At 53.5% G+C, this 18,061-nt stretch overlaps 2 protein-coding genes across 5 annotated transcripts in view; one reads left to right on the top strand and one right to left on the bottom strand.

Annotated features, from left to right (window-relative positions):
• The window catches only part of ZNF276 (zinc finger protein 276), a 29,763-nt gene extending 19,658 nt beyond the window's left edge, over positions 1–10,105 (top strand). For all 3 annotated transcript variants that reach the window (XM_069549762.1, XM_069549761.1, XM_069549760.1), the window contains exons 5-11: positions 282–360; positions 1,523–1,606; positions 5,855–5,965; positions 6,034–6,109; positions 6,252–6,369; positions 7,746–7,845; positions 7,914–10,105. In XM_069549762.1, the coding sequence (XP_069405863.1) occupies positions 282–360; positions 1,523–1,606; positions 5,855–5,965; positions 6,034–6,109; positions 6,252–6,369; positions 7,746–7,845; positions 7,914–8,154 (809 nt within the window). In that variant the 3' untranslated portion in view covers positions 8,155–10,105. The remainder of the gene's footprint in view (positions 1–281; positions 361–1,522; positions 1,607–5,854; positions 5,966–6,033; positions 6,110–6,251; positions 6,370–7,745; positions 7,846–7,913) is intronic.
• Positions 7,283–18,061, bottom strand: part of FANCA (FA complementation group A) — a 37,989-nt gene continuing 27,210 nt past the window's right edge. Inside the window, exons 30-44 of one of the 2 annotated variants that reach the window (XM_069549703.1) lie at positions 17,161–17,289; positions 14,830–14,914; positions 13,783–13,946; positions 13,238–13,343; positions 12,503–12,559; positions 12,279–12,383; positions 11,555–11,667; positions 10,832–10,970; positions 10,015–10,077; positions 9,617–9,719; positions 9,184–9,259; positions 8,893–9,046; positions 8,694–8,786; positions 8,397–8,540; positions 7,283–8,310 (exon numbers count right to left, since the gene is read on the bottom strand). In XM_069549703.1, coding sequence (XP_069405804.1) covers positions 8,433–8,540; positions 8,694–8,786; positions 8,893–9,046; positions 9,184–9,259; positions 9,617–9,719; positions 10,015–10,077; positions 10,832–10,970; positions 11,555–11,667; positions 12,279–12,383; positions 12,503–12,559; positions 13,238–13,343; positions 13,783–13,946; positions 14,830–14,914; positions 17,161–17,289 — 1,495 coding nt within the window. In that variant the 3' untranslated portion in view covers positions 7,283–8,310; positions 8,397–8,432. Of the gene's footprint in view, positions 8,541–8,693; positions 8,787–8,892; positions 9,047–9,183; positions 9,260–9,616; positions 9,720–10,014; positions 10,078–10,831; positions 10,971–11,554; positions 11,668–12,278; positions 12,384–12,502; positions 12,560–13,237; positions 13,344–13,782; positions 13,947–14,829; positions 14,915–17,160; positions 17,290–18,061 lie in introns of both variants that reach the window. The other variant, XM_069549702.1, reaches the window with a different exon arrangement.

Consider the following 18,061-nt stretch of genomic DNA (forward strand, 5'->3'; position numbering starts at 1 on the left):
CAGTACTTGGATACCAATGATCTTTTTTGATGTTCTGAAACATCCGAGAGCAACTGGATCTGAACCTCTGAGGCAGGGCTGAATTTGCTGCTGTTGCTACTGCTGGCAGGACTTGGGGGTGGCGTGGTGGGCTTGGCTATGCAGGCCTTGTTGAGGGGGCCAGGAGGTGAGTGGATTTGGAGGCATGGGAACCCTAGGCGCCCTGTCATGCCTGTGGGGAGCACTACCGTGCAGTTCCCCTGGGGTGACAGGTGACTGGAGTCTTGTTCTTTGTTTCCCAGGGCAATTGGGTGAGAAGCAGGTTCCATCTCCAACCTCGGATGATCGGGTAAAAGACGAGTTCAGTGACCTTTCTGAGGGGTGAGAGAAGAGTGGGTTTACATAGCCTAACATTCCTCCTTGGCAATCCAACGCCACCATCCCAGGGGCTGCGGCCTGGCTCTCACTGGCCTCCCACTTTCTCTGTTGGGAGGAGGGGAGTGGTAGGGGGTGCTTAACAGGCTTCTGTTTTTGATTGGGGCACTTCAGACCTGATAGAGCTGCACGGGGGCCCAGCCAGGTGTGGCCATCACTCTGTTCAGATGGTCCTCTGGCTGCTGGCTCATCTCGGCCTCCAAGGCTGAGTTTTATGCCAACCCCAGATTTTACTAGAACAGAAGCCAGCCTCTGGCTGTTTATCATGGTGTTTGTGTTGTGGAGTGGAGGACAGACCTTCTAGAGGCAGGCAGGACACCTGTCTGCTCCTGGGGACACCCCCTTCCCGGTCTCCAAGACCAAATCTCTCAGGGTGGAGGCTGCACACCAGCTGACCTTTCCACCCTGCCTTGTACACTGTGGCTAGACCACAGATGCACTTTGTCCAAACAAGTAGAACGACAGCGTGATTTTTGGTGCCAGTGACAGATGACCCAGGTGTTGGAGGAGAACCAGTGGGTGCCAGAAATCCACCCCCCACCCTGGGTCAGGAGGCTGTGGCTATCCTGCAGCCACCAGCCATCCTTGGGCCTTTCTCCGTGGGGAGGGTGGCAGCCTGTAGGGGCAGCTGAGGCATGCCAGCCAGGCTGTGTGCGGACTAGCAGAGCTTACGTCGTGACTCACGTTTTGGGGTAGAGATTATAGACGTGCAGATCTTTTTCAGGTCTTTGTTACCCTTTGAAATCACTGACAGCTGGCCTGTCATTTGGCCAGGTGTTTATAGTTACGGGAGTGAGGTGACATTCTAAAAGCCTGCTTCCTGCGAAGCCACCTCTTGTGAGGGTCTTCACCTCTGCCTGGGGCCCCGTAGGCTGACTCTTTCTGAGTTTGGGGTCCTGTTGTGATGAGAGGCATGGCTTACTGGGGATCCTCAGCCTGTGACCCTGGTTTGCTCTTTGTGTTAGGAGATGGTATTAGAGGATTGGGGATTTTCGGCCTTCTGAGAAGTAAAACATGTTGTGTGGGGATTCACATGGTATTAGACAGGAAGTTTCACTGCTTCCATCACCTGCTCCAGAGCATTGCTGAAGGTTCTCTTCTTTCCTAGAGATTTCCTGAGTGAAGATGAAAATGACAAGAAGCAGAACACCCAGTCCTCAGATGAGTCCTTTGAGCCGTACCCAGGAAAGAAGTAAGGGGATGGTGGTGCCATGAGCTCCCCGGGGTTTGGGGGTGTCCAGTGGGTGACCTGGAGACCTGCACCTGCCCTGGGGGCAGCGGGGACAGGATGGTGGCTTGCCCCTGTCTGCCTTGGTCAGCACACACTCTGCTTCTCGAATGGCCTGACCTCACCAGCCCAACGAAGGATGGCTTCTGGGTGACCCAGGAGGACTTTCCCAGTTCAGCGCAGGGACCTGGCCTAGCGCAGCCCTGTGAATGTGCTCCATCCACCCACCCGTGTCTGCTCTGGTGGCCTCTGGTCCGCCTGCTTACCTTCTGCCCTCTGTGCCCAGGGCCTTGGCGACATGGCCACCTGGCCCTGCCGTTGCTCTTGGGTCTACCTCTGGCCCTGATCCCTTGTTGAGGCAGCGCACCTCCCACAGGGCTTTGTGTTCTTGGTCTGTGGGTCCTGGCAGAGGAGGCTGGTTATCACTGTGTCACCCTGGGCCCAGGAACACCCAAACCCCTCCAGTTAGTAGATGCCCAGCTTGGGCCTTTGGCATAGAATGAAACCACACCATCAGCCAGGAAAGTGCAAAACAAAATGGAGAAGCAGGCACAACTTCCTTTTTCCTTTGTGGGTGGAGACAAGAGAGGCGGTGGCTCGGGAGTTCCCACTTGGGATGTGGGACTGGGTCACGGCCCTCGAGCGGGCCTGAGTGGACAGACGCTGCTGGCCAGAGGGGGCGTCAGGAGGGCCAAGATGGAGGGGCCGGGTCTGCTGCAGCAGGAGCCCTTGCTCCACCCTGACCTCCATGGGCCCCTCTTATGTCCTGCTGCCAGGAGTCCCAGGGCCACTGGCATGGGGTTAGGAGAGGGAGAGGCCCTGCCCTGCCCTGCTGCAGGTGGAGATGGCACGCAGGCGGCCCCCTTCCCTGGGTTTCCGGGAGGGCACACAGACACTCCGGTAGGACAGGACACACCAGGTATGTGTTCAGAAAGAAAGAGTGGAGTCGCTTGGTCATGTCCGACTCTTTGCAACCCCATGGACTGCAGCCTGCCAGGCTCCTCCATCCTTGGGATTTTCCAGGCAAGAGTACTGGGGTGGGTTGCCATTTCCTTCCCCAGGGCATCTTCCCAACCCAGGGATTGAATCCAGGTCTCCCACATTGCAGGCAGACGCTTTACCGTCTGAACCACCAGGGAAGCTGCAAAGTGTTCAGAGGCTGTGGTCAGATGGAACATTTTAGTGGAAGTTGTACCTGTGGGAGGCTGGAGCTCTGGGCTCCTCCCTGATGGCCTCTTGGTGCCTCCAGCACCACAACACGAACGCCTGCTGACGTCCTAGAATAGGGCCTGGGTCCATGTGACCTTGCAGCAGACGTGCCTGCCGAGGTCCTCAGCCACGCAGACAGAAGGGGACACCAGCTGCCAGGGCTCCCACAGGAGCCTGAGCGGCCATGGGAAAGAAAAGCACCAGCAGCCCCAAGTTGGGCCTGCGAGCGCCATCTTCCCACGCCTGCAGGGACCCCAGCCCCTTGTCCTTCAGGGACGCACTGGGAGACCTGGAGGCTGCTCCTGCTCACAAGGAGCGTGTGATGTGGTGCGAGCACTGGGCACGGCTCAGCTCTCACTAGGTGCCTGAGCTGCACAGCAGCAGAGGGTGGAGGCCAGGACCGTGGCCGGGTGGCAAAGAATAATCATAGGCAAAGAAGGGGAGGAGCAGCCTGTGCAGTTGTTGAAAAGGTTCTTGTTAATGTACTGTTTGAAGAGGAAACTGTTCATGTTTCTATTTGTGGTAAATTAATACACAACAGAGGTTACTGTTTTACCATTTTCTAAGCGTACAGTTCACTCCCGTTTCAGAACTTTTACGATGTTGTGCAGTTGTCAGCACTGTTTCCAGACTCACCATCCCAAATGCAGCCTCATGAAGCAGTGACTCCCCTGTCCGCCCCTCAGGCCCTGCCCCCTCCTAGTGTAGGTATCCATTCTGGGGACTCTGTGTCGCTTTCCTACTGGCTTCTTTCACTCAGAATAGGGTTTTTGAGATTCATCCATGTTGTGACCTGTCAGTTTGATTCCTTTCTATAAGATCCTATTAAAGGGACTTCCCTGGTGGTCTGATGGCTAGGACACCATATTTCCACTGCTGGGGACATGGGTTTGATCCCTGGTCGGGTTGCCATGCAGCACGGCCATGGTACGGAGGGACCACATTTTGGCTGCTGTCAATAGTGCTAGAAAGGGTGGTGTAACAGTTATCTGTTTGAGACCTGTTTTTGATTCTTTAGGTCCTACGGTACTTTTAACTTTCTGAGGAACTGCCATAGTTTTCTACAGCAGCTGCACATTCTACATCTGCTGCCGATGTACAGGGGTTCTGATTTCTACACATCCTTACCAGACCTTGTTATTTTAGGTCCTGCTAGTGGATGTTAAGTAGTATCTCATTGTCATTTTGATTTGCATTTGCCTAGTGATAGTGATGTTGAGTAGCTTTTCATGTTTGTATCATCTTTGGGGAAATGTCCGTCCAAGTTCTTTGCCTGTGTTTTAACGAAGTTGTTTGTGTTTTTTTGCCACTGAACTGTAGAATATATTTTCCCCTTTTTTCACTGTCTTGAAGTCCAGTGTTCCTATTTTTACTTTTTTAGTTTACTGTGCTTTTGGTGTCATATTCAGGAGAAACCATTACCAAGTCTAAGGTCATGGAAGATTTACCCACTAGAGTTTCACAGTTTTCACTTAGATTTAGGTCTTGGATCCATTTGAGTTATTTCTGTGTATGGTGTGAGGTGTAGATTGAGCCCCACTCTTTTGCATGTGGATATGTGATTGTCCCAGCACCTTCTGTTGAACAGACTGTCCTTTCCCTAGTGAGTGGTCTTGGCACCTTTGTCAAGTCAGTTGATTGTACTTGCAGGGGTTTATTTCTGGTCTCTCAGTTCCTCGGTATGTATTTCTTTATGCCAGTACCATGCTGCTTTGATTACCGTAGCTTTGTAGTAAATTTTGGAATCAGAAAGTGTGAATCCTTCAGCTTTGTTGTCTTTCAAACTTGTGTGGCTATTCAGTGTCCTTTGAAGTTCCATGTGAAACTTAGGATTTTTTTTCTACTTTGTGAAAAAACAGAATTTTCATAGGGATTGAATGTATAGACTGCTTTGGGGGATTATTGCCATCTTCACACTTTTAAGTTTTCCAGTTCATGAACATGTGTTTCTACTTGCTCAGGTCTTAATTTTCACAGCGTTTTCATAGTTTTATGTACCAGTCTTTAAGTTTTTAAGTTTACTCCTAAGTATCTTATTTCTTTTGATGCTATTAAAAATGAATAGTTAATTACCTTTTTCTGACTATTCATTTTAAGTGTATAGGAACAGGACTGGGTTCTAATGTGTTGATTTTTCCACCCTGCAACTTTGCTCAATTTTTCTGTGTAGGTTCTTTAAGGTTTTCTACATATAACATCATGGCATCGTGAATAGAGGTAGTTTTCTTTCCTGTTAATTTAGGTGCCTTTTCTTTTTTTTTTTTTTGCCTAATGGCTCTGGCTAGGACTTTCAGTACTGTGTCGAGAACTGGTGAAAGTGGGCATCTCTGTCTTGCTCCTGATACTAGAGGAAAAGCTTTCAGTTGTGACCATCGCGGATTGTATCGGCAGTGGCTTGTCTTTATGGCCCTAGAAGTTGCCTTCTGTTCCTGACAGATTTCCTTACATTCCTGGATCTAAGAAGAGGTGTGCATGTCTTTTTAAAACTTTGAAGGATACCAAGGGGGAAGCTGCTCTGTCTGGCCTGGTCCTCAGGGCCCTGTGAGACTGGCTGAGTTGCACAACCCCATGCTTGGAGGACAAGGTCCCCACTGCCTAGGGTCTGTCGTGGGGGGACAGCAGCAGGTGTAGAGCTCCCCCTGGTTGCTGAGGGTCTCCTGGCAGGTTCTAGGAGAGTGGGTCTGGATCTTCTTTCGAGCTTTCCCCATTGCAGTATTTTCCCTGGTATCTCCAAAGTTGTGTTTTTGGTGTTGACGACAGGGAGTAACACTTGGCCCTGAAGGCCCACTCCTGGGTCCTGAGGTGGCAGAGCAGGGACTCCACCTCCCCACAGTCCTTCTAGTTCTGGTGGGCAAGTGTCAGTGTGAAAGCCAGGTGGTCAGTATGGGGACTGGAGGTTAGCTCTGGAGATCTGAGGAAACCACCTCAGTGTTTAAAGAAAAATGAACACCGTGTATGCAAAAGATCAGAAACATTACTGACCAGTGTTGTCTTTTCCTCCAGGGTGTCTGGTAGGAAGAGTGAAAGCAAGGAAGCCAAGAAGTCAGAAGAACCAAAAATCCGAAAGAAACCTGGGCCTAAGCCGGGCTGGAAGGGCAAGCCACGGTGTGAGAGGTGAGGGGCTGGAGCGGGGGTTGCGCAGCCTGTGGGGGCCGTGGCTCCACGTGTGCTCTGCATTGCAGGGAGGAACTGCCCACCATCTACAAGTGTCCGCACCAGGGCTGCACGGCTGTGTACCGCGGGGCCGACGGCATGAAGGTGAGGGGCCTCCCAGGAGAGTGCACCCCCAGCTCTGCTGACAGGGCCTGGTTGGGTCTGTGCCTCCGCTGGGAGGAGGCACGCACGCTGGTCCAGGGTGTTGGCCAGGCTGGGGTACTCACGCCCCTGGTCCCTCCCATAGAAGCATGTCAAGGAGCACCACGAGGAGGTCCGGGAGAGGCCCTGCCCACACCCCGGCTGCAATAAGGTGTTCATGATCGACCGCTACCTGCAGCGCCATGTCAAGCTCATCCACACAGGTGTGTCCCCTCCCCTGCAGATGGGGCTCCAGGGAACTGACACAGAAGAAACCCTGGTGCTGTCCTGTGAGTTTATTGTGGTCTGTTTTAACATCATCATATGTGTTAGTTCGGAGAAGGCAATGGCAACCCACTCCAGTACTCTTGCCTGGAAAATCCGATGGACGAAGGAGCCTGGTAGGCTGCAGTCCATGGGGTCGCTAAGAGTTGGGCACGACTGAGCGACTTCACTTTCACTTTTTGCTTTAATGCATTGGAGAAGGAAATGGCAGCCCACTCCAGTGTTCTTGCCTGGAGAATCCCAGGGACAGCAGAGCCTGGTGGGCTGCCATCTGTGGGGTCGCACAGAGTCGGACACAACTGAAGCGACTTACAGCAGCAGCAGCAGCAGTGTGTTAGTTGCTCAGTTGTGTCTGACTCTGGAAGACCCATCTGACTGGAATGGGTCGCCATTTCCTTCTCCATTTACATCATTACTGGAAGAAAATGATATGTGCTTTTCAGATTATAAAACTGACCCAAATTCATGGTAGCAGCTGGTGGGAAAAGCACAGGGAAGGTGGTGCCCCAGTGCTCACCGCCATCAGTGGTGAGCTACCCCTTCTCTCTGAACACGCGTCCACGACCTTGGACTCGTGTGTGCCTATGTTCGTCATTGCTGGTTCTGCCCAGAAGGCAGCTCTCCCGACCCTCCAACCCCATGTCCAGATAGTCCATCCTAAACGATATTTTTCCTCTGTTGACCTTTGTACAAATGATTGACTTCTTCACTCCGATTTGCCCACTTAATGGCTGGCTCACAGTCCCTCAGTTTCACAGCATTTCATGCTTTGAGTGTTCTTGTCTGTTACTCCTGACACAGTAATTCCCTGGTGTCGGGTCAAGCCATTGTAACTCAGTCAGACCACAGTCGTCGTGATCATGAGCAGTTTTTATTTTCAGCACAGAACAGTCTAGACCTCACACTGGCAGGACGATTGCTCCTAGTCATGGAGGAGCCTGCCTGTGCGGCTGTGTCACATGTTGGTAGACGCGCAGTGATGTAGGAGAGAAGCATGTGGTGTTGCTCCAGGTGCATGGCTGGGGGTGTGACGTTCAAGTTTTGTTGAAAGGCTCTTTTAAGATGACTGCCACAGTGGGTGCCCCTGTGGTGGGCCCAGCATGGGGACAGTCCCTAGAGTAGCAGTAGCTGTAATCAGTCATCTGTGAAACTGCACCGATTGGGCTCCCTCTAAGAATTGGTGCTCCAGAAAATAGGAGGTTTAGGGAAACATGCTGCAGCCAAGTGGGTCAGAGCTGTGTCACCTGTGAGTCAGGTGCTTGAGCACCAAGGGGACAGTGTCAGGGCCTGTGGTCACTCCCTGTCTGGTCCCCAGAGGTGCGGAACTACATCTGCGATGAATGTGGACAGACCTTCAAGCAGCGGAAGCACCTCCTGGTCCACCAGATGCGCCATTCGGGAGCCAAGCCTCTGCAGTAAGTGGGGGGTGGTGGCCCTCCCGCTGGCAGCACCCTGGCCCTGGCTCACTGGCCCCATCCCATAGGTGTGAGGTCTGCGGGTTCCAGTGCCGGCAGCGGGCATCCCTGAAGTACCACATGACCAAGCACAAGGCTGAGACAGAGCTGGACTTTGCCTGTGACCAATGTGGCCGGCGGTTTGAGAAGGCACACAACCTCAACGTGCACATGTCCATGGTGCACCCGCTGACGCAGACCCCAGACCAGGCCCCAGAGGCCCCGCCCAGGCCCGCAGCAGGGCAGGTGGTGAAGGCTGAGCCCACCTGAGGGCCTGGCTGCCCCGAGCTCGGGTGGTGACTGGTTCAGGCCTGTGCGCAGAGTGGTGCCCTGATGCGCCCCCACTCTGCGTGCTGGGCGGCGATGGTTCAGTCTGCGGCTCGCAGGATCTTGTGGCCTCTGCTCTGGGACCAGCAGTTTCTTCTCCTATAACCAGAGTGACTTGGGCCAGATGCAGATTTTAGAGAACTGATTCCTCTTACCCACTAAAGCAATTGAGATTTGTAACCCACTTCTGAGGAGCTGGGCAGCGCCCTGTGCAGGTCGGGTCAGAAGAGTTGGGGCTCCTGGGAGAGATTGGGGTCCAGCACAGCCTGCCGCCTGCTCAGGAGGGCAGCACTCACTTCCGGGTCACAATCTCCACTCACAGCCAGCAGCTGCAACAAAGCCCACATGCTGGGCCCATTCTGCCCCCGTCCCTCCTGGGCCTGGATGCTGGATGCCGGCTTTCCCCAAGGCGTCCAGCATCCTCATGTCACACAGTGACACGGACCTAAACATAGCCACCTCGGTGAGCACCTGGGCATTACCTCTGCCACGTGCAAGAAGCTCCTTTCTGGGCACCGAGGTATCAATTGCAGCAGAAACAGACGGGCATTTGTTATCAGGCTTATGGGGTCACCCTAGAAAGAAGATGGGCAGTGCCAAGGTCAGGGTGCCCAGAGCCGTGAACTGTGCCAGGAGCGTCACCCCAGCCTGTCTGGAGATGGGGCCTGGCCCTGCACCTGCCTGAGTTGGGAGCTCCCCACCATGGGCCACAGTCCAGACTGCACCGGTCTCCCCAGCCACAAAGAGGCCAACAAGCTTCAGGTACATGTTGAGAGCAACGCGCAGGAAGGCATCTTCTTTGAGGAGGGCATCCTCGTCAAAGTAGGGAAGGAGGCTGAAGGCAGACACAGGTGTCAAGTGACCTGACCTCACACGTCTGACTTGGGCTGGTGGCAGGCAGCAGGGGCACAGGCTCTATGTCTTGAAGGACCCCTGCTGTTCCTCCCCTGACCTCCAGGCCCTGAGGGTTACCTGTAGAAGGCGACCGGCAGCAGCCTGACCTGGTGGTCGGGGGCCAGGCCAAGGAGGGTGCGCCCCACGGGGACATCTGTAAAACCAAGGGGCTTGTCAGCAGTGCGGGGCCCTCCCATAGTGTCAGGGTCTCCACGAGTTGTGTGCCTGCTGACCCAGGGGTGGCAACCTCATGCCACAGACTAGGGGGTGGGGGCTGGGTCCCTGAAATCGTCAGGGCTCCACTAAATTATTAAATGAGTCTGTATACTTAACCAAGCACATAAAGTTGCAAAAATGAGTTTTTAAAGTGAGCCCCAAGGAGGGCTCCTGTGTAACCATTTGAAAGTTGCTTCTGAAGAGAAGGACTAAGGAGTCGGCTGCAGTCTGACCTGCTCCCGTCAGAGGGCTAGGAGCCAGCACAGACATGGCTGGCAGCCTCCGGATCTCTCACCCGCCTCCGTCAGCTGAAAGACCAGCAGCCAGGAAATCCTCCTCTTCTGCAGACACCCCAAGATCTCCGCACAGATGTCCAGAGCCCTCAGGGAGCCAATGGCCTGTGACCCACAGAAGGACAGAAGAACTCAAAGGTGACAGTGGGCAAGGAGGGGCTGTCTACCTGGGGCCCTGCGCAGACCCTCAGGGTGCAGGGTCTGAAGGGAGACCCCACAGCGCAGGCCCATGGCCTGGGGTTTTCTCTCCTGAGAAAGCTTTTGCCCCAAAGGTACCACACCTCCCCTGCTCAAGAGACCTAACTTAGGAGGTCTGCGGAGAAATGGGGATCCATGGTTTCAAGTGCCCTGGGGGCAGGGGCTCGCCACCCTGTCCAGTGTGGGAGAGGGTCTGACATACCTGTGGAGTCAGATATGAAGAGAGCAGGCCCATCAAGGAAAAGAAAAACAGGGAAACGAACAGCTACAAATAAAAACACATCCACTCACAACATAAGACTACCTGTATTCTGTTCCCTGAGAGTATAAGTAAAAAAAATTCCTCACTGATTGTTTATAGGCCTAGGTTAGAAATCTTTGGGGGGATCTTTGCAGGAATAAAATTTGTAGTCGCTCTTACAGAATTTAATGGGTTATAAACAATTACTGCTTGGGGACCCATCTCTGTGGGCCTGTAAGGGGACAGTGGTCTGGAAGATACGGAGCCACTAAAAGCCTTCCAACAAAAACAGCCTGAAAAGTCTAAGAACAGATGCTCCCTGGGACTCAGTTACTTGAAATTATAATCACTCAAACCCCATAGCTCAGCAGTTGTTGTCAGGCAGGTGTGTACAACCTGAGCTGCTGGGGAGCTCTGGGTTTTAGAGAACTAGGGGTTCAGCTGGGTGTACCATGGTGGCTCCCAGTGGGGACACCAGCCTGCCCTCTGAGCAGCCCTCCATCCAGCCCTGGTCTCAGCGAGCAGCTGAATGGGGTACAGGTACCTTGATGAGTGCCAGTCGGCCCTAATTGCCCCCACCCGGGGATTATGGGGAGAATAAACACGTCAAATAAAAGCAGTTTAGAGTTAAAAGTCTTATCAAACCTGTACACCCAGGAAGGTTTGCTTCCAAATAAAGTCAGAAGGACCCCAAACACTTGTGTGTCCTTGAAAAGCACAGTGTGTTAGATGAACCCTGAGAGAACGTGAGCTTGCAGGAAGAGGGTGTCATCCTTGCCTCCTCTCCTTGGCCATCCAGCTTCCCCAGCTCCTGCCTGAAGCTCTCCTTCCTGGCCCGTTGAATTGCAAAGTGCAGGGCAGCGGCGCAGAGCCAGGACGGGCCAGGTGCGGGGGGTGGTATGATGGGGGAGGACATGCTGCGCAGACAAGAGGAGTGTATCACCACAGGAACCCCTGCCCCCAACCTGGCTTTGCACAGACTGGCCCTATGCCCTGGACACAGGAAGTGGTGCAGCTTGCAGGGGGTCTCAGCTTTGTCAGGAGGGCGTGGAACGCAGGGTTGCCTGGAGCCCTTCCCCTGACCCCTAGACCCCAGAATCTGCACCGGCCTCCCACACAACCCCTGCCCCAATTGCACTGTGATGTTCAAGATCCTTCAGCAGGTTAAAATGGCCAAAAGCGAAAAACAATACAGTGCAATGATTTAAGAAACTTTCCTGCTCTCTATACGATTAGAGTCAGTGGGCAGACTGGCTTTCCTTGTTTTCTGAGGTTTCCAGCATCCCTAACTCTGGGGGTGCCTGAGGGATGGAAATGGTCAGAGGAAAATGTAAGGAGGCTGGAGAGGGCCAGCGATCCTCTCTGTGATCTCTAGGAGGGCACCCGCTGGGAAGTAAAAGGAGACGGGCAGGTGAACCCTGCACCTTGCAGAGCCTGTCCAGAGGCCTCTCCAGCTCCCAAGATGCTGGGCAGGTCAACGAGAGCGTGTGCCCATACTCACCTCTCAGCGAAGAGGTGGGCCTCCTGCAGCTTCCGCAGCTCTGCAGGCAGCAGGCTCTGGGACCACCTCCTCCACCGGCAGTGCAGCTCGGGCTCCAGGCTTGACCACCACAGCTCATGGGAGAGAATGGGCACCAACAGTCATTCACCACCACGCTTTGCAGACCTCAGTGACCCCGACCATCTGGGCAGGACATGTCCACCTGCTGGCTGACACCCACCCCCCCCGAGCCTGGCTCTGCTCATCTGGTGCTTCCTAACTACAAGGACAGTGTCTCATCTACGGCCCAACACAACTCATCCTCAGAGGACACACGGTTGCCCAGGGAGCTCGGTGGCAGACGTGCTGCTCTGAAAGAATGGGGCGGTGTCCTCCCTCCTGACAAAAGGGGAAGGGGTGAGAAAGCCCACAGGGGAGCCCCTACTGAGGAACTTCGGAAGGCCATGCAGAGGCCAGGCTGCAGGGGCTGAGCCGGCAGCTCCAGCCCAGAGCACACATCGTGAATGACTTCTGCTGCTGGCTTTGGCGCGGAGGGACTCCTGCGACCCAGTCCTCCCTCTCCAGTTCTCTCCCTACTGCTCCCGGGGCATCTGCTCCTGACTTAACACCCACTGCGCCTGGGATCACACAGCCAGGAGGCCCTAGATGTGCAACCCCCAGCCACACTGACCCTCACGGCACCCCACCAGGCCCGGGAGCTCCCCCGAGAAGATGGCAGGCCTACCAGAGCAGAGGTGAGCAGCAGGGGGCACTGGGTCTGGCAGGCGGTCAGGGCCAAGTCGGCTGCCAGGGATGGGTCTCTGCTTCGTGCACAGGTGTTGAGGAGCCCCTGGGGAGGAGATGCCCACTACTGAGTTTGCACATGGACCCTGGGAGCCACTGCATACGCAAGGCCCAGGCCAGAGGTCTGAGTAGTGACACGGGAGGGGTGGAGGGAACTGGAATTACCCTGAAGAAGTGGGCGGTGATGTCGTAGGTGAGAGCACCATCATGGGAGAAGTTTCTCTGCAAGATAGTAGAGGCCAGTGAGGAAGGAGGGCGGTGGACAGAGGTGGGCAGCCGTGTGCTGTCCCTCCTCCCCCGCACCTGGCTGCTTTCACAGGCCATTCTCAGAGCTTGAGGGGGAACAGCCTCCAGAACGAACTTGAACAGAAAATCTCACCTCATTTCTGCTGCTCCCCAGCTACCCTATAAGCTCCACACACATGACCAGAACCTCAGACAACCTCCAGCCACATGGTGCATTTTTACAAAGCCTCCTGTGGTGGGCACAGCACCTCCCTGTCCGTGACTGTGCACAAGTAAGGGAGGGCACCCTTTGGAGTCTGAAGAGCCAGGTGTAGGCTCTGTCTGGCTTTTGTGCCCAGAGGTGAAGCGGGCAGGTCGGTCAGCACTTCTGGGGCCCAAACCGCTAAACTGGGGAATGTTCTATGAAGGAGTCATGTTCTGGAGAAGGCACTGGCCCCAGTCTCTGGCCTTGCTGCCTGTGTCCAACAGAGTGAAGGACTCCCTGTGTCTCCAAGTACCACGGCCTAGCCTCAGTGACCCCCTGCAGGTGGGACCCATACCGAGGCCGCTGGCTCCATGTGACCACAGATGCACTCCTGAACTTTCCCCAGAACCAGCCCACAGTGCCCACATGGCCCCCAGCCCCGCACCTGACCTTGCTCACTCCACACCTACCAACTCTGAGTTGACCAAGTGGAAGAAATCAGCGCAGCTGGGGGCGGTCGGCTGCTCCGCACAGGGGCTGCTGACTAGCATGGAGGGGGGCAGGCCGAGGAGGGTGCTGGGAGGACAGAGGTGTGGACAGTGACCCCCGAGAGCAATGCTTGGAGCGGCAGCCACCCTCCCAGCCTGCTGGGAACTGGCCCGAGTCTGCGGCCCATCCCTCCCGGGAGGGCCTGGGCTCCTGTGCTGCTGGGCCCGTAGACACCACTGTGCTTCCCCAAAGCAGCCATGCAGCTTCATGATGACCCAGGGTGGGAGCAGTGTGTGAACCAACCAGCTCACTAGCCTGGGAAGGATGTCAATTCACAGCTCAGTTGTGATGAAGCTGCTGTGAGGACCCCTGAGCCCACATTCGATGTGAGGCCTTTGAACTGAAGGGATCCTGGGCCCAGACCCTGCTCTCCAGGGGACTCCCGGGGAGAGGCCACCCCAAAGACCCACAACTAGAGGGAAGAGAAGCCGAAGTCGGGAGAGACCCTGGGATGCAACCGTGTTACCGTTTGCAGGTGAGCAGCTCCTGCTGTCTCTGGAGGCGGCTGGCCACATCCCACCCGTGAGTCAGGGCCTGGAGGCGTCTGTGGAAAACTCCGAAGAGAAAGTGTCCGTGGGGAGCAGCGTGGCCGAGGGGCGCAGGGCCCTGCTGCAGGTCAGCAGCCATCTCCTGGAGACAGCACCAGATGAAGAGCACCCGTCTCCTCATCGCCCTGTCACACGCGACCTCTAAACCCATGACTCCTGCTGCGGCCACCCTCCCAGGAACTCTTTTCCACTTCCCATTATGATGGATGCAGAGGACATGCGTCCCTTTTGTGTGGAGTGTTAGGATCTCCCTTTCATCCTCCACATTTTCTAAATTCAGGCACTTTTAAAGAGAGAGAGCGGGAATTCCAGATCCCATAAGACAGAGCTGCATGGCCACGTCCACAGTTACAGACCCCCAGCGCACAGCTGTCGAGAAGGAAGGACAGGCCTGGTCTGCCCTCTGACCCCAGAGCCCACTCTCAGGAGGTCTGGGCAGCAGCATGCTGACAGAAAGGCACTTTTCACTCCAGGATGAGAACCTGCAGGGCCTCCGCACCCTTCTCAGCGTTCCTGCCTCAGTGACAAGTGACCTGGGAAACAGAAGGGGCTCCAGCCTCTGGTCTTTGCAAACTCTCAATATTCAGCCAAGTGGAGGGTTATTTATATCAATTCTCAAGAGTCTGACCTCCTAGCGCTGCACCCAGAGTTAAAGAGCAGAGAATGGGAGTAGCAACCAAGTTACTACTGAAGTCCACATTTTTACTTCCTGTTTTCAAATCTTAAATGTCCTAAAGCCTGGAGATGCTTCCTGTATTTCATCTTTCATTTTTGTGTTCCTTTGACGTTTATGGTGACATGAGTTCACAGAGCACGTGGCCTCTGGTCTGAGTGACCGTGTCTGTGACTCAGGCTTTCATTCTGCTTAGAACAGACATCTGGACTCATTGGATACTCAATAAATATCTTGATAGCACATGGCTTCAATGCAGTGGACACACTGAGTTTTGCATTTTCTAACTAACCTGCAATCTGGAAAAAATGTCCCGATTTCCTTTGCAGCCACCAAGAACCAAATCAGAATTCTCTGAGTGATGATAACTCCTCGAACTGAAATGAAAACACAGTGAAAGCCTCTTTAGTGTCTCCTATCTATGCTGGGCTACCTCTTCTTCTGCCTCCAGCATGGCCTGTGGTCACAGGGCCAGGGAGTACCCAGGCACCACAGGGCACGCATGGTGCCCCAGCAACAGCACAAAGCCAGCAACCAGCTCTGGCAACATATCAAAATGATTACACAACCAACTGGGATTTATCCTAAGAATGCAAGGTTGGCTCAATATGCAAAAATCAATTAATGCAATTAACATGAGTAGAATAGAAAACCAAAACCCACACAGATAAAACATTAAGTTCAACACCATCTCACGACTAAAAAAACAAACTAACTAGGAGTAAAAGGGACCTTCCTCAACCTGGCAAAGGGCATTTATGAAGACCCCACAGCTCACATTGTACTCAATGATAACAGACTGAAAACTGTCCTCCCAAGACCAGGACCAGGACGAAGTGTCTGCTTCTACTGCCTCCAGTGAGCACTGCACTGTGAAGTTCTAGACAGGACAACTCAGCAAGTAAATCAGCACATAAAAGTCATTCGGATTGGAAAGGAAAAAGTTTAACCATCCTATTCACAGATGACAGGACCTTATATATACAAAAATCATAAAAAATTAACAATAAAAAGCCATCTGAGCAAATAAGTGAAATTAAAGCAATGATACCATTTACAATGGTGCAAAAAAAATAAAATATTGCAGAATAAATTTAATCAAGGAGATGCGAGACTTGCACACTGAAAACTATAGAACACTGTTGAAAAATATTAAAGATGACCTAAACAAATGGAAGGACCCAAACTGATATACAGATACAGTGCAGTCATTATCAGAATCCCAGCTCGTTTTGTACAAATTGATAAGCTGATCCTAAAAATCCAGATGGAGCTGCAAGGGCTGCAGAACAATCTTGATAAAGAAGGGCAAAGTTAGCGGACTCATCTCTTCCAATTTTACTTCCTTGTTTATTTTTTGGCTGCACTGTGCAGCTTGTGGGACCATAGTTACCCAAGGATTGAACCCGGGCCCTTAGCAGTAAAAGCATGGAGTCCTAACCACTGGACTGCCAGAGAATTCCCACATTTTCCAATTTTAAAACTTATTACAAAGCTATAGTAATCAAAATGGTGTGGTCCTGGCACAGGGACAGAGGTAAAGATAAGTAGAACAGAGTTGAGAGTCCAGAAGTAAATGCACACAGATGGTGAGTGGACTTTTGACAAGAGTAACAAGACCATTCAATGGAAAAGAACAGTCTTTTCAGCAAAAAGGGCAATTGGACATTCACATCCAAAAGAATGGGGCTGGATCTCTACCTCACATCTTACAAAAAATTTACTCAAGAGACTTCCCTGGTGGTTCAGTGGTTAAGAATCCGCCTTGTAATGCAGGGGATGTGGGTTCCATGCCTGGTCAGGAAACTAAGACCCCCCCCATGCCGAGACGCAACTGAGCCTGTGGGCTGTAACTGCAAAGTCTGTGCGCCTCAACTAAGACCTGATGCAGTCAAATAAATAAATTTAGGGGAAAAAAAAGTAACTCAAAATGGATCAAAGGCCCAAAAGCTAAAATTAAAAACAGATGAATACGGCTTCTTCAAAATGTAAAACTCGTATGAATCAAAGTACTCTATCAAGGGAGTGAACCAATGACTTTAAGGGATGGGAGAAAGCATCTGTGATTCACGTATTTCAAGGGAGCTGGCATTTGGACTATATAAAGAACCCTTAAGACTCAACAAGCAAATAGCCCAATTGTAAATAGGCAAAGGATCTGATCAGACATCTGTCCAAAAAAGATAAATAAATGGTCAACACTGTGAGCCATCAGGGAAAAGCAAATCAAAACCATAACAAGATAACACCACACACCACCTGGACACAGCATATGTCCTCAACCAGGAGGACGATGAGACTGAACAGGCCGTGTCAGACACCCACAGCCTGCACAGCCCAGACAGGACTGGGAAGGCCTGCCTCTCGTGGCAGCCAGTCCACACCGGTACTTCCTGCACCGTGGGTGGCGACACTGGCGCCCACCACCTACTAGACCTTTTATTCTCACATTTGCTGATCAGGTGACGCACAGAGAGAAAGATGATACCAGAAGCTTGCCTTCATTGCGAAGATTCAGACTTGTTATCAGATATGTCCAAATGTGTGGACCGAGAGAAATAAAATCATTCTTAGAGCTACCAAAATCAAAACACACATGCCTCTGGGCACCAACGTTCCTAACCTTTGGCAGAAGTCCATGAGCACGTCGACCAGGGTGGTACAAGCGGCTTCCAGGTCTCCATCACAGCCACCAGTGGCAGAGGGCATGGGGAGGAAGTGCTGGTGGATGGCCCACTGCTGGAAGTCCTGCCTACAATGCAAACACCAGGGTCTGTGCCTAGGGAGGCCACCTCAGCCGGAGGGGTGGGGGACTGCAGGTGCACGGCTGCTGAGCCGGGGGCAGAGGGGGTGTCTGTACTGGCTGCGTCCAGCAGCAGCGCACCCAGATGTGGACCAGGCTCCATAGTGCTAAGCCCACAGCACTGGCAGCCGCCAGTGCTGCAGTCTGCCCCCACAGGGAGACCAGAATTCAAGCAGGGCCTCGGCCACGGCCACAAGAGGCAGGGGGCACTGCAGTGAGGAGCAAGGGAAGGAGGCCCCGACCTGAGGGAGAGCTAAGAAGGCGTACTCTGGATCTGCACGCCAGGACGCTGGAGAGGAGTGAGGCCCCGGGCTCATAAGCGCAGGAAGGAAGCGCTCAGGAAGCAAGCCAGGCACAAAGCTGATAGGTGGGAGTGCCCCACCAGCCCCTCCACCCCCACCGTCCGAGCTGCAGAAGGCATTGTCGTCACTCCCACTCCTGTTTGCCATCCTTCCTAAGTCTACTTGTTCCATCAGAATCTGACACCATGTCACAGCATCTCCACGTGTGGGAACGTCTCTGACCACACCACAGATGGAGGCCTGAGGACAGCCACCCCTGCTGCGAAGCCCCTCAGCACACACCTGAGCCCCAAACAGCACACCTTATGGCTCAGCCATCTCGTTCACGGGCCCCGGGACCCACAGGGGCCCCGGGACCCACAGGGGCTCAGACCCCAATTTGCTCACTCCTGTTGCCACGCCTCGAAGCCAGCAATTGA

The sequence above is a fragment of the Ovis canadensis genome, chromosome 14, assembly GCF_042477335.2.
Source record: "Ovis canadensis isolate MfBH-ARS-UI-01 breed Bighorn chromosome 14, ARS-UI_OviCan_v2, whole genome shotgun sequence".
Lineage (NCBI taxonomy): Eukaryota > Metazoa > Chordata > Mammalia > Artiodactyla > Bovidae > Ovis > Ovis canadensis.